The 16,285-nt window shown below is 41.3% G+C and overlaps 1 protein-coding gene across 1 annotated transcript in view; it reads left to right on the top strand.

Moving 5' to 3' along the window:
• The window catches only part of PRLHR (prolactin releasing hormone receptor), a 47,292-nt gene extending 32,883 nt beyond the window's left edge, over positions 1 to 14,409 (top strand). Inside the window, exon 2 of the mRNA XM_069959012.1 lies at positions 13,699 to 14,409. Coding sequence (XP_069815113.1) covers positions 13,699 to 14,332 — 634 coding nt within the window. The 3' untranslated portion in view covers positions 14,333 to 14,409. The remainder of the gene's footprint in view (positions 1 to 13,698) is intronic.
• Positions 14,410 to 16,285: the final 1,876 nt, after the last annotated feature.

Raw genomic sequence — 16,285 nt, forward strand, 5'->3', positions numbered from 1 at the left:
CCCCAGACATATTAGTCTTGCACGTCAGGGGCAATGACATCGGGGTGCGTGCTTCCCGGGAACTAATCCGGGACATTAAATTTGATATTTTGAGGCTGTGGTCCATGTACCCAGGGGTTGTAATCGTGTGGTCGGAGGTGGTGGCTAGATTTGTGTGGCGTCAGGCCCGGTCGGTAGACAAGCTTAACAGGGCCCGGGGGCGCATCAACAGGGAAGTTTCCCGCTTTGTGGCACGTAATGGTGGCATAGTTGTTCGCCATAGGGAGTTGGAGGTGCCGGCTTGGGGTTTCATGGATGCTGACGGGGTTCACTTGAATGATGTGGGGACAGATCTTTGGTGTTCAGATTTGCAAGACGGGGTTGCAAGGGGGGGTCATCGATGGCTCGGATGGCCATCCGTGACCTCCTCGGGATATCAGTGTTACTGTTATGATAATGGGTTGGTTATAGAATTTTATATGTAATATGTTTATTACAGAGTTGGTATATATATATTTGATATCCCTGTTATTTAATAATAAATAGGCTGCTGTGGCCATTATTCCAATTCTACATAGTGTCCGGTGTTTTATTATAAGGGGTATAAGGGGGGAAGGAAGGGAGGTGTGTTTAAGGTATTATTCCCTATCCCGTAATCTGCAATACCCGGGTCATGAAAAACTGTTTTGATAAAGCAATAGGTTATTATTCATCTCTATACTGTGATGCTCTGGCCTATTCATTTTGCAGAATTTGAGTGAGTAAAAAGTGCTGTCTATGTCAGAATTCATATGCAACATCTATCTGCATTCATATCATCAATTTCCATTGTCAGCCATACGTGCCCATACAGTAACACAGCCTCTGCCCAGTTTGACAGATTAGGTGATATGCTTCAGATCACGAACCCTTCCTTTCCTCTTCTTGTTCCCTGCACATCATTCTTCTACAAGTTAATCTTTGTCACTTGTGTCCGAAGAATCTCGATCCAGAACAAGGTGTTCTTTTTGGATGTTTTCTATAAATTTTTTTCTCTACTTTCTGTTCTTAAAGGAAACGTGTCGTCAGAAAATACATTCTATTTAAAGGGAATGTGTCACCTAAATTTTCTTTAATTGATTAGAATGACATACTAAAACTTGTTTTTTAATCCAATTTGTTTGTTTCTTTCTTCTTTTCCCCCCCACTTTTTGTACATTGTTATGGAGGCTGCCATCTTGCCTGGGCTGTTCTTAACAGCACTTGTTTAACAAGTGACTTGTTTTACAGCAAGACTCATGGACATACACTACCGTTCAAAAGTTTGGGGTCATCCAAACAATTTTGCGTTTTCCATGAAAAGTCACACTTCTTCACCACCATACGTTGTGAAATGAATAGAAAATAGAGTCAAGACATTGACAAGGTTAGAAATAATTATTTGTATTTGAAATAACATTGTTTTTACATCACACTTTGCTTTCATCAAAGAATCCCCCTTTTGCAGCAATTACAGCATTGCACACCTTTGGCATTCTAGCTATTAATCTGTTGAGGTAAGCTGGAGAAATTGCACCCCACGCTTCTAGAAGCAGCTCCCACAAGTTGGATTGGTTGGATGGGCACTTCTGGCGTACCATACGGTCAAGCTGCTCCCACAACAGCTCAATGGGGTTCAGATCTGGTGACTGCGCTGGCCACTCCATTACCGATAGAATACCAGCTGCCTGCTTCTGCTGTAAATAGTTCTTGCACAATTTGGAGGTGTGTTTAGGGTCATTGTCCTGTTGTAGGATGAAATTGGCTCCAATCAAGCGCTGTCCACTGGGTATGGCATGGCGGTGCAAAATTGAGTGATAGCCTTCCTTATTCAGAATCCCTTTTACCCTGTACAAATCTCCCACCTTACCAGCACCAAAGCAACCCCAGACCATCACATTACCTCCACCATGCTTAACAGATGGCGTCAGGCATTCTTCCAGCATCTTTTCATTTGTTTTGCGTCTCATAAACGTTCTTCTTTGTGATCCAAACACCTCAAACTTGGATTCATCCGTCCACAACACTTTTTTCCAGTCTTCCTCTGTCCAATGTCTGTGTTCTTTTGCCCATCTTAATCTTTTTCTTTTATTGGCCAGTCTCAGATATGGCTTTTTCTTTGCCACTCTGTCCTGAAGCCCAAAATCCTGCAGCCGCCTCTTCACTGTAGATGTTGACACTGGTGTTTTGCGGGTACTAATTAATGAAGATGCCAGTTGGGGACCTGTGAGGCGTCTGTTTCTCAAACTAGAGACTCTAATGTGCTTATCTTCTTGTTTAGTTGTGCAAAGCGCCCTCCCACTTCTTTTTCTACTCTGGTTAGAGCCTGTTTGTGCTGTCCTCTGAAGGGAGTAGTACACACCATTGTAGGAAATCTTCAATTTCTTAGCAATTTCTTGCATGGGATAGCCTTAATTTCTAAGAACAAGAATAGCCTGTCGAGTTTAGATGAAAGTTCTCTTTTTCTGGCCATTTTGAGCGTCGAATTGACCCCACAAATGTGATGCTCCAGAAACTCAATCTGCTCAAAGGAAGGTCAGTTTTGTAGCTTCTGTAACGAGCTAGACTGTTGGGGGCTCGGTTCACACGTTGTAAGAGTGCGGCTGTATTTGCGGCTGTAATTGTGCGGCGGTATTTTTGGTGGTTCGTGTGTATGCTTGGAAGTATAGGATATGCGGCTGCACAGTGCACACTATGTATGAATCTACGGCCCTATCGTAAACGGACCCGTAAAAAATGAACAAGACCATTGTTTGCGGCTGAATATGCGGCCGTGGATTGACAGGCGGTCCGTACGGAGTACTTCAAAAATAGCCGGCAATGATGCCGAATGCCGATGCCTCTAATAGTTAATATATTAAATTAATCAAACACATTTTCTTTGTAATCAAGACACTTTCGTTGATCAATAATTTATTTCTAACGAATCCATCATTTTGCAATTAAATATACTGTTAAAAAAAATAGATATATAAATAAATGTATATTTATCTATATATTTATTTTTTGACAGTATATTGAATTGCACAATGATGGATTCGTTAGAAATAAATTATTGACCAACGAAACTGTATTTATTTCAACGAAAATGTGTTTTTTTAATTAAATATTAATTAGTACAGGAAGCTCTATAAGCCGTTAATTCATATGCCGGCAATAGAGCATTCTGTACTAATCATCACTTTACTTTAATGAAAACATCAAATGTTTCTTCTAATTATGTTATGACAATAGCATTATTAGAAGAAACATTTAGAATTATATGTGCGCTCAGCTGATTGGCTGTTCGGCTGAGCGCACATATAATAAGCCGGTCCGCAGTACAGTCACTTCATTGTGCTGCGGACCAGCGAAGAGGACGCATCGGGGTGAGTATAGAGCTCTCCCCAATCCCTCCCCAGCACTGCACCCCTCCCAGCAAGGAAGGGGGGTCACTTAACCCCTTCCTTGCTGGGATGGGTGCAGTCTGACATCAGTCTGGCCCCCAGGGGGTTAAGGGGGATGCAATACATCCTCCCTTAACCCCTTGGGGGCCAGACTGTAAGCAGCGATCTGTAAAGATGCTGCATACTGTAAGGTGCACAACACCGCTCACAATGATGGGTGTTGTGCTCCTGTTTGTGTGTTTTTGTGTGTTTCTCCCTTTTTGTTTTTCAGATATCGGTATCCTGTGGATTACGTCGGATTCCGTGGACTACGTCGATGACCAGCGTTTTTTTAATGTTTTTTTTAATAAAATGGTCAATGAGGGGTGTGGGGGTGTTTTTATTTGAATAAAAAAATTTGTAAACTTGTGTCTTGTCTTTATTTCTTTACTTTATAGACTTAGTAGTGGAAGCCGTCTAATAGACGGAATCCATTACTAAGTTGGGGCCTAGTGTTAGCCGGTATAAAATGGCTAATACTAACCCCCCATTATTACCCCAGTACCCAATGCCACCAGGGGTACTGGGAAGAGCCGGGTGCCAGTGGTCCCGGAGCGTCAAAATTGGCGCTCCTGGACCGGGCGTCAGCAGGCTGGTAAGATTTAGGCTGGGGAGGGCCTAAACCAATGGCTCTTCCCACCCTGGTGTTACCAGGCTGCTGTCGCTTGGTTTTTAACCCGGCTGGTTCTAAAAATAGGGGGGACCCTATGCGTTTTTTTTTTTTAAATAAATAAATAATTAAAAAAAAACGCATAGGGTCCCCCCTATTTTTATAACCAGCCGGGTTAAAAACCAAACGACAGCAGCCTGGTAACACCAGGGTGGGAAGAGCCATTGGTTTAGGCCCTCCCCAGCCTAAATCTTACCAGCCTGCTGCCGCCCGGTCCAGGAGCGCCAATTTTGACACTCCGGGACCACTGGCACCCGGCTCTTCCCAGTACCCCTGGTGGCATTGGGTACTGGGTTAATAATGGGGGGTTAGTGTTAGCCATTTTATACCGGCTAACACTAGGCCCCAACTTAGTAATGGATTCCGTCTATTAGACGGCTTCCACTACTAAGTCTATAAAGTAAAGAAATAAAGACAAGACACAAGTTTACAAATTTTTTTATTCAAATAAAAACACCCCCACACCCCTCATTGACCATTTTATTAAAAAAAACATTAAAAAAACGCTGGTCATCGACGTAGTCCACGGAATCCGACGTAATCCCCTGGATACCGATATCTGAAAAACAAAAAGGGAGAAACACACAAAAAACACACAAACAGGAGCACAACACCCATCATTGTGAGCGGTGTTGTGCACCTTACAGTATGCAGCATCTTTACAGATCGCTGCTTACAGTCTGACCCCCAAGGGGTTAAGGGAGGATGTATTGCATCCCCCTTAACCCCCTGGGGGCCAGACTGATGTCAGACTGCACCCATCCCAGCAAGGAAGGGGTTAAGTGACCCCCCCCTTCCTTGCTGGGAGGGGTGCAGTGCTGGGGAGGGGGTGTGGAGAGCTCTATACTCACCCCGATGTGTCCTCTTCGCTGGTCCGCAGCACAATGAAGTCACTGTACTGCGGACCGGCTTATTATATGTGCGCTCAGCCGATCAGCCAATCAGCTGAGCGCACATATAATTCTAAATGTTTCTTCTAATAATGCTATTGTCATAACATAATTAGAAGAAACATTTGATGTTTTCATTAAAGTTAAGTGATGATTAGTACAGAATGCTCTATTGCCGGCATATGAATTACCGGCTTATGGAGTTTCCTGTACTAATTAATATTTAATTAAGAAAACACATTTTCGTTTAAATAAATTCAGTTTCGTTGGTCAATAATTTAATTCTAACGAATCCATCATTGTGCAATTAAATATACTGTCAAAAAATAAATATATATATAAATATACATTTATTTATATATATATTTATTTTAACAGTATATTTAATTGCAAAATGATGGAATCGTTTACATTTAATTATTGAACAATAAAAGGGACTTTATTAGACAGAAAATGTGTTTTATTAATTCAATATATTAACCATGAGAGACATCGGCATTAGTGCAGAGGATCGCAAACCCCGGTAATAGCGATTCATGTAAACTGTGTTCCCTGCTTTCCCAGATGCATCCAGAGGTGTTTCCATCACTTTCTTAACATTTTATTTCTTATTTTTAGTTGAACCAGATTTCCAAGTAAATGACCGTATGTTTTGAGCCGCATGTCTATTTTTTCCCACGGCCGGAGTTTCACCCGCACATTTACAGCCGCATAAAAAATACAGCCGCACAGTTACAGCGTGTGAACCCAGCCTTAAGATGTGTGAACATGATTGCACAAGGGTTTTCTAATAATCAATTAGCCTTCTGAGCCAATGAGCAAACACATTGTACCATTAGAACACTGGAGTGATAGTTGCTGGAAATGGGCCTCTATACACCTATGTAGATATTGCACCAAAAACCAGACATTGGCAGCTAGAATAGTCATTTACCACATTAGCAATGTATAGAGTGTATTTGTTTAAGGTTAGGACTAGTTTAAAGTTATCTTTATTAAAAAGAACAGTGCTTTTCCTTCAAAAATAAGGCCATTTCAATGTGACTCCAAACTTTTGTACGGTAGTGTAGATGACAATAGACAAACTCTTTCCCCTTGAGATGAATGTGAAACATTACTAAGCACGCTCTGTGACCTGTGAAGAGGTCATTCCACAGGAAGCTGCTATTGTCTTCTCTATCTACTGGAGTCACATGTCACTGTAATGCTGTACAGATCACTTTACAGCAGCTTCCTCTTATCACCACAGACACAACAGGAGGTCCCAGCTTATTTTTAGTCCCACTGGTGAGAATGAAAACTGCAAGATTCCAGGATCTATTTATAATAGAAAGTAAAATGTAAAATTAGAACAAAAATCCTTTGAAAATATGTTTAACATAAAAACATTATTGTAACAATAAATCATTTTCTGATCACACATTCCCTTTAAGTGCTACCAGTGGTTTGCGTAATATTCATTCATAAATTGCCTTTAAGAGTACAAACCCACTTGACGTATTTGCTGCGTGAATCAGTCTTAAAAATAAGCAGGCAAAACGCAGGTTGGCTTTATATGATTGTTCAGCATTAAAATACGCAATTGCGTATTTTTGAAGCATGAAGCTACATGCGTTTTTCACACAGGTTGTTAACAACTGATGCTTTGCTAACAACAAGCTTCACGCTTCAAAAATACGCAATTGCGTATTTTAATGCAGAACAATCGTATAAAGCCAACCTGCGTTTTGCCTGCTTATTTTTAAGACTGATTCACGCAGCAAATACGTCAAGTGGGTTTGTACCCTAAAGGAATATAGGCCCGTTCTGGAACTTTATAGAAACTCTATTGTCTCCACTGGTACTTTTACTGTCCAGCTGTCAATAGAATACCTCCTCACTATCCAAAAGCAGCAGTTTGCTGTGCCATCCACCATTCATTAGGGGTATTGGGTATTGTGTCCTCTCATAGCCTGAATAACGCTAATAAGGGAAGCTGTTATTATTGGATCATAAATAGCTGCTCAATAAGGCTGCAAAATAAACTGCTATGCATACAATTCTCTATATCAGGGATGAAGAACCTTCAGCCCTCCAGCTGTTGCAAAACTACAATTCCCATCATGCCTTGACAGCAAAGCGAAGCGAAGCTTTGGCTGTCAGGGCATGATGGGAATTGTAGTTTTACAACAGCTGGAGGGCAGAAGGTTCCCCATCCTTGCTCTATATGGTGGAGAGCACAGATAGCATAGAGCCCTTGTTGAAAAAAGTGCTCTTATGATACCTATTAATTCCATATTGTCCAAAATTCTTTGGATTTGGATACCCATTCTTTGTCTGTATTGTTGGGTTATATTATTGCAATTTTTTTTATTTAAAAAAATATATATTTTAAAAAAGTTGCATGTAAACTCAGGACAAGTGTGCCACTCTACTGCTACTCTGATCACATGGGCATTGTCATTGCACCAGCACAATCAGCAGCAGGAGTGGCTGCAATACAGTCTGATGCTGGCAGTTTAACGCCTTTGGATGCCATGGTCAATGGCCACCATGGCAAAAAGTCTAACAAAGGGGGAAAAAACTGTAAGAAATACTGTTATATTGTAAAAATAAAAAAATAAAAATGTGTGGTAAATGCAGTAAATTAAAAACTCAGCAAAACGTTTTTTTCTTCCATATAACAGTATATAAATGGTATAAATACATTTCTCAAACCCAGCAGTATGGCAAACAGGGGATTCAATTCGCCCAGGCAATTTTGCAAGCTAAGTGTAAAGACATTCGGGCACAGCGGCCATTTTCTGGCGCAGAGGGCCCACTTGCACATAAATCTATTCACAAACACTCTTTTATTCGCAAAAGTGGGCTCTAGCAGCCCACAGAGTAGCAGCACATAAAGGGGGCGCGACCTCTGTGTTCGCAGTATTTAAGATTTTTTCAGCATAAAAAGAGTTAAAGCGTATGTGCCACCAGAGTTTTTTACATGAACAGACCGGCGCCGGCGCGGTGCTTCATGCCTTGCCAGTGCTCGAGAATAGACCGGAACCAGGTGGCCGTTTAAAATGAAAAGTGCCCGAACCACTGGCATCCCAGTGCCAACGCTGGTCTATTCATGTAAAAAGCCTGTAGCGATATACCCAGTGGTACATTCGCTTTAAGGAAGCCTACTCCGGCTCTGAGTTGGCATAGGTTTCACTTTCTGCGCACAGAATTTATGCAGAGGCATCACAAGGACATTTTTAAGCCCGGTGCAAAAATGTTGGACTTAAAGGGGTTATCCAGCGCTACAAAAACATGGCCCCTTTCTTCCAGAGACAGCCCTATTCTTTGTCTCCAGCTTGGGCGGGGTTTTGCTTCTCAGTTCCATTGAAGTGAATGGAGCTTTATTGCAAACTGCACCTGAACTGGAGACAAGAGTCGTGTTGTCTCTAAAAGAAAGTGGCCATGTTTTTGTAGCACTGGATAACCCCTTTAATAAATGTCCCCCATGGTCTTTACACTAAAATAGTGAACAGCACACGCAGCAGACATTCAAACTGTCTATCCTGCAAAGCAGAAAAGTAGACCGCAGAGACCAGCTCAGCTATGTACAGCATCTCAGTAACATAGAGGCAGGACACATGGCGTCAGTCACAGTTCCTCATGCCTTACACGTTTTCGGTCTGTTTAATGCACATCACATATGGCAATACGCCATTCTCTAATTAATGAAGCCCACAGATCAGCTCTTCAGGGCCAGGATTACCATCGCTGGATACACTAAATACCACTGTGGATCACTGAATCATTTGATATGCCAAGAATGTATCAGAGAATATTATTATTGATGTTTTTTAACTCAAATGAAGGGTTTTATTAGTTCACACAGAGTATACAGCTTCCTAGTATGGAGCTACATGAATCTATGACTATCAGGCTGGCTCTATCAGGTACAGTGTGTATGGGAAGTTTGGCTGCGGCAGCCAGATCTATGTGGTAAATGAGGCTGGAAGTTGTTGGCGTCATTCACTCTATAGTGGTCACACCTGGTTACTTCAGCATATCTCCCATTCACTTTTATAACTGTTCGTAGGGTTGTCTGAAGATAAGCCATTTATGATTGTTGGCCAGAAAAGTCCCCTTTAGAGGAGACTTCTGAGAAATATAGCAAAATATATTTTATGGTTGTTTATAAAAATGTAGGATTCATATGTGGAAACTGGTTTTAGTCTGCTTCCTGTGGTGTATAACAGTGGTGGTGGTGATCCTTGTGTTTTGTTTACCCAAGGCTATCTATTGCATCTCATCTATGGAAAAACAAGTGTTTTCAGATTTTGAACTGAAGGTTAGAAATTAAACTTAAAGGGAATTTGTCGCTAGGTTTAGGTTTGAGGGCAATATAAACTAGTGACAGAAATGCTGAACAGATCGGTCTATAACTTATATAATTTTGTTCAACCGTTTTCCTAATATGCAGGAGAATAGTATTCTTGCCACACTCCTCCCCCCGCCCTCCAGCTGCTGACTGACAGCTGACTGCCTATACACAGCATGGATAGATAACTGCCAATCAGCAGCCCGTGGGTGGATTTTTATGCTTCTCATAAATATCAAGGCCTACTGGGCTCATGCACATAATGGACATAAACTCTGTCAACAGAGTTTCTTTAAATTACTCATCCTAAAATCTACATTTAAAAAGAAGGAAGTCTGTAGAGAACTAGAAATGTTAAACCTCTTACCAGGTTGATGCATCCCATACAAATCATAACTGAAAGAAAAGATATGAAGCCACACTTTCCGCAAGTCCATACAGTAGGAAATTACTTGGACCTTAGTGCACTTATGCGGGCTTTTTTATTTCGGATAAGCGTTCCCTACTTCCATATGCCTCTGATTCAAAGCAAAGTTATTAGCACTCAAGTGAAGAAGCATAATGGGGTCCTACTGTACTTCCAACAGTCTGTGTCAATTTGTAGACAAGTTAAGGTTTGCTGCATCGGACATCACGTTGTAGGGGTTGGTCTCTCTAAAAGTGTACTCCATAATAGAACACCACTTATTATTATTATTATTAGAATCTGTGATTTTGAGCAGTCTTTGTGCACACAGATCTGTTGGGTGTATGAGGCATCAAGCTGAGAACTCCATTCTTTGTATTGCTGTGAGTGTTTTTAGCTTATGAGTGTATGAGAGACTGGTAAGGAAGTATAGGTTCATAGATGGGAACATTCATATTTCCCTTTCCTCTAGTAAGGTAGTAAAGCTTTTAGTATCCTGGTAACTAAAATAAGGAACATAAATGGTTTCCTAGAACCCACCTTATGCTACTGAAAAATGTAAGCATTTGTTCAGTACTTGTCTAGGTTACGACTAACACTCTGCTCTAAAAGCAGTGGTATATATATATATATATATATATATATATATATATATATAAAACAAAAAATCTACTGTCAGGGCTAGTGAACTAGAGGACATAGGTGAGGCCCTAGCACTTGTACCCGCCCCACTGTCCCTGCCTGCTTACTACGACTGTCCTAAATTGCAGCAGATAACTGGGTTACAGTCCCTAGCCTGAACAGGTACAAAACTTGAAAAGCAAACAAGACAGACAAACACAATAATTTGTAGTCAGAAGTCCTAGTCAGCAACAACCAGTCAGCGCAGTACCAAAACGTAGTCAAAAGTCAAAGCCAACTGGCTGTAATAACTAAAATTGCAAACACCTGTTCGGCTCGGAGGGTTGAAGCTTGAGCAGGGGCAATAAATAGGGACACCGTCGGTGCACCCATAACAACCGGCTGGGCCAGTCAGGGACGACGTCGGCGCTTGCAAAAAGACGGCAGTGCGCTTCTGCATTGCAGGGAGATGCACATGCCAGCCGGCCCCTGACATCTACATTATAGCTATGTATACTCCAGCCGGACCACTGCCATTAGTGCACAGTGGTGGTCGGTAAAGATTGCAATATTTCCAATAAGCCATAAAATTCTAATATAATTTCTGCCTTTCAGGACTTCTTCTATAAGAATAAAGACTGTGAGCAGTACGAAACCCAACAGCCATTTTAATGGACTTCCATAGACCTAAACACCATAGGTCATTGTCCACATCATGAATATGGACCCAAAAACTTGATGACTGGTTAGACAAATCAACATTTTGTATATTATGTAAAAGACACCAGGAAATAGCATAAGAAACTAAATGTGTTTTGGTTACTGTGATCCATACTTGTAAACAATCTACGTTTAACGTTCACACTACCAAACTTACGTTTCTTGTTCGCGTTTCCTCTGCCTTTTTTATATAAAAGATGTTGACTCGCTGAACCCTGCATCACATTTTTGAGATGTCTCAGTAAATTGGAAGTTTTATACCTTGAGCGCTGACTGACTGATCCTTTTGTGTTCATCTAAGATAAAACCCAACCACACCCAACCTCATGGTGATGGCTGACAGCATCCTCCTTGCATAGAATCCTTTCAAAGTAACAAAGAGACACATCGAGAAGAGAGTGGATTCTGTGGGTGTCTGAAGCGATAATGACACTGCCTCTGGACTGACAATAAAGCAAGGTGTTATAACAACTCCATTCTGCACTGCCGGGCCTGATTCTTTGAATTAGGAAGCTTAATGCTCACAGTAAGACAGTGATCCTGTCCTGCAAGGAAATGACTTGGTAGAAGGATTTCACCTCTGTAAACAACAGTTTTATGTTATATGTTACTTGCTTCCCACTAGAACATAAAAATATTTTTATAGGTTTTGGAGGAAACGTGTGGCAAATTTTTTAACACTTGCTGACTTGCTGTGCAAAAATGTGTAACTTTTCCTGTGTTTGCACAAAAATTTATAGTGTTCCACAAAAATTTTGCACTTGGTAGTCATGAGCTTGGTGGCTTGGATATCAACCAAGATGGTAGATGGTTGTCATTGTGAGACATTTATAATTATCTCCCTTTTTTTTTTTGATGTGATGATATATGAAGGCATTTGTCATAGCGGCAATAAAGGCATTTGTATGGGTACTTACTGAAGTCAGTAGAAGCATACTTTGACACATGAATATAACCCTGCACTGAGCAAAAGGTAGGAAATCAGCTCACCCCACCTGAGTAGAAATGCATGCATAACACGGGGCTCAGGAAAATAACCCTGCACTATACATCTTTTCTTACTGAATTCTGCTCTATGGATTAGCGTTACATCCAACATATAAACAGGAGCCACCTGATGGAACCCACCTTAATGGAGTCCAAAAAAACACTCTTTTGGCCTCCACTGGGTGATGGGGGTGTAAAGGCATGTCTGCCATATGTGTTACAAGATATGTTTTTATGAAGTAAAGTAGCCTGGATTGGAGGCAGCTGTGGATATAGTGTCTCTGGACTTTTCAAAAGTATTTGACACTGTCCTTCAAAGATGTGTGATGCATAAATTAAGGTATGTAGGTTTGGAAAGTGAAAACTGGCTTAAAGGGGTTGTCTGGCAAGCAGAAGACAGCTAAAGCTAAAGATGTGCAGGAAAGTTGAGATCAAGCACAGATGAAACTATGCCCGCACACAATGATTGAGACTTATCCAGAGTGTCGAACTGGCCCACCAAAGGACCAAACAATCCTCCGGTGGGCCACCAGCTTTAGAACCTGCACTAACATTGACTCACATGTCATTTCTCACTGGTTCTTCATTGGTGAGCCCCAAGGATCATTTTCTCTGGTGGGCCCCAGATACCCCAGTCCGAAACTGCTTATCCCCCTCCATGCCTCAGCAGGCTTACTCCTGAGACGTGGAATCTCAGAAAGTGAGCAATGGGGATCAGAAGGCTTCAGCCGTCTTCTTCTCCCCAGACAACCCCTTTAAATACCGTATCCAGAGTGGTAGTCAATGATTTGTACTTTAAATGAACCTCAAATAGAAGTGGTGTACCTCTAGGTTCAGTAGTACACCTTCTTTTGTTTAACCTATTTATCAATAATATAAAAGATGAGATTAACAGCAATGTTTCTATATTTGCATATGACACCAAGCTTTGTATTACAATACGGTCTATAGAATATGTGCAGAGTGTTTGGGTATCTACTTGGAAAATGAGGTTTCATGTGGATAACTGTAAACTTATGCATCTGGGTACTAATAACCAGCATGCATCATATGTCCTAGGGGGAGTAACACTTGAGAGTCACTGGTAAAGAAGGACTTGGGTGTACTTGTAGATAATAGACTATAGAAGAAGGCAAAACTAACTTATAAGGCAGACGTTGATCGCCCCATACTAGGTGAAAAATTCCTTCCAAATACGATATACCAATGGCTTCACATATCTTCCCCTTGTATGATTGCTGGGGGGTATCTGTGATCTTTGGTGATCACTACACTAACTCCAATATGAAAGGAATTGCTTATGATGAGACTATCTCTTTAAAAAGTATAGCTACACAGTCACTTAAACACAGTAAACAGGACGGCTCATTCCTCCGAATGTTTATAAGGTTTTCACCCAGGAGCCAGATCCGTCCTTGTTCGGAGACTCATTAGAAAAGCACATTAATTAAACATAACATGACTTCTGTGCCAAATCTGCAAATGGCATAAAGATACAACATAACTACACAGATTGCGCTTTCTAAAGCTAAATTACCGTAAGAAGTAATTACTGTCGGGAGACGTCTCTAATCCAGAGTAATTGGAATATGACTGCAGTTATGGGAGGCTCTAATTATTTCTCCTTTTTTTCTGTCTTTCACAAGGTACTATGCAACTGTGCACCCTCTGAAGAAAAGAATATCCGTTACCACCTGCGTCTACGTCCTAGGAGGTATATGGCTCCTGTCCTTCGCTTTGGTTGGACCCGCTATTGCCCATACTTATCATATAGAGTTTGAGCAGCAAGGCTTTACCATCTGTGAGGAATTCTGGGTAGATAAAGAGACGGAGAGGCTGGCCTATGCGTACAGCACCCTGATCATCACTTACATCCTCCCTTTGTCTGCGGTGTCACTGTCCTATATTTGCATTACGGTAAAGCTGAAGAACAGAGTGGTCCCGGGTCATCCAACTCAAAGCCAAGCAGAGTTTGATAGACTCCGCAAGAGGAAGATATTCAGACTCATTGTGTTGGTGGTAACAGCCTTTGGAATATGTTGGCTTCCTATCCATGTTTTCAATATTATCCGGGACATTGACATCAATCTCATTAACAAGCACTATTTCCTTCTCATTCAGCTTCTCTGCCATTGGTTTGCCATGAGTTCCTCTTGTTGCAACCCGTTTTTGTATGCCTGGCTTCATGACCGATTCCGCAGCGAGCTAAAGAAGATGTTTACCTTTAAGCGTAAGATTATCCCAACTAACAATTGTGTGGCCGTGAGTGTGATGCTCTAGACGTCATCTAGTCAATCATTCTAACCTTGTGCTTTAAATGGTCCCTAACATTTCAACAAACTTTTCAGAATACGCTATTATGTGTCTGCTTGTAGGAGTAGCACTATTTCTGATCATGTAAAAGTTTTCCCTATACAGACTTTTTCTCTAATTTTCACTTAGTGGGTGGACACTAGCCGATATAGTGTCTCCTATACACTGCATACACACCACATGAAAGAGATTACTCCTCCTACTCCATAATATATATCTACCACACCTTCAGAAACAGAAGCAGCATGAAAAACATAGAGTTGGCTTATGTTCACACACCATATTTTTGGACGGCCTTGATTTTGAGGTGAAAATATGTCCACATTTTTACAATTAAGGGCATGCATTTCAAAATATGGCTGTATTTTCATCGCAGAATGATGGCCGTCCAAAAATACGGCCAAAAAACAACAACGTGTGAACATAGCCTCGTACAGAGCAGTGTAAGCTATGAATCTAGCTTTAGGCTATGTTCACACACAGTAAAATAAAAGCAAAATACATCAGTAAAAAAGGTTTAAAACGCGGCCATATTTATAATCTAACAATGTGCTTTATTAAAGTCTATTGAAAAATGTCAGTGTACTCAGAACCATTTTTTAGCTGTTTTTCCATAGACTTTAATGTACTGTAGTCCATTTTTAGATTTCACTTTCAGTCGTGTTTTATACCTGTTTTACTATTGCATTTAGCTTTTATTTTACTGTGTGTGAACATAGCCTTAGGGTCCTATTCCACGGGCCGAGGAGGGCCCGATCAACGATGTAAATGAGCGGCGATCTGCTAGATCGACGCTCGTTTACTGGGCCTATTCCATGGCCCGAGGATCGTTGAGCGAGGGCTGCAGGGACATCGTTACCGATGTCCTTGCAGCCCTTGCAGCATCATTCATTACCTGTCCAGGCTTCTTCTCCGCTCCGTCTTCATCCCCGTTCCCGTGCGCTCTATCTTCAGAATGGCCGGTCAGCCTGTGATTGGCTGAGCCCTCCGTCAGCTGACCGGCCATTCTGAAGATAGAGTGTGCGGGACCCAGGGATGAAGACAGTGCGGAGAAGAAGCCTGGACAGGTAATGTATGATGCTGCTGCTGCTTGTCAAATCATCGGTCGCCCGCCGCGCACCGCTATTCAACCGTAGTGATGCTCGGTGGGGGAACGATGATTTTAGGTCTGGGCCTAAATGAATGATCAGCCGATGACACGATCATCGGCTGATCGTTCTCTCTATTTCACCGAACGATAATCGACCGAATCGGGCCAAATGGGGCCGATCCAGCCGATTATCGTTACTGTGGAATAGGGCCCTTAGGGTGAAATATAACTCTTAATAGAAGTTTTAGGGGCTTCTCTGTGTATCTCCCTTTGTCTCTAACCATTTCTTCAGCTAATTCATCCTTCTCTTCATAGACATCTATGGACAGCAAGTAACTTGATCCATCAGTGATCTTCATCTCAAGATATATTTAGCATTTTTTTCAGAATTATTGAAAGTTTAGAAAGGGGGACAGGGGCAATTTAAGAAAGGGGCAATTTTGTCCTATAAGATATATTAAAAAATGTCTTATATTTAGTTGTCCTATGTAATTATTTAAAGTTTCTTTGAATGTAAGTGACCATTTAAAGCTGCTGTAAAACTAACTTTCCCAGTCTGACTTTTCAAGCTTCTTTCTGAAGTCTATGCTATGTTCTTTAAACTAAATGCTTTACCACTAGTCATGATCCGTGGGAGAATCCGACATTTTATGGTCCTTTGGACACTTCTCCAGGTAGACTGAGAAGATGTCCAGTTCCTTAAAGACCAGAAAGTCATAGATTCAGTTATAATGATCAGATTGATTTTCCTACATATGACAACAATTTGAATAACAATGTGGTTTTGGTCCATTGGGACATAATCACTGGGCTTTTTCTCTTCAGCTGAA

This window comes from Dendropsophus ebraccatus, chromosome 1, assembly GCF_027789765.1.
Source record: "Dendropsophus ebraccatus isolate aDenEbr1 chromosome 1, aDenEbr1.pat, whole genome shotgun sequence".
Taxonomy (NCBI): Eukaryota; Metazoa; Chordata; class Amphibia; order Anura; family Hylidae; genus Dendropsophus; species Dendropsophus ebraccatus.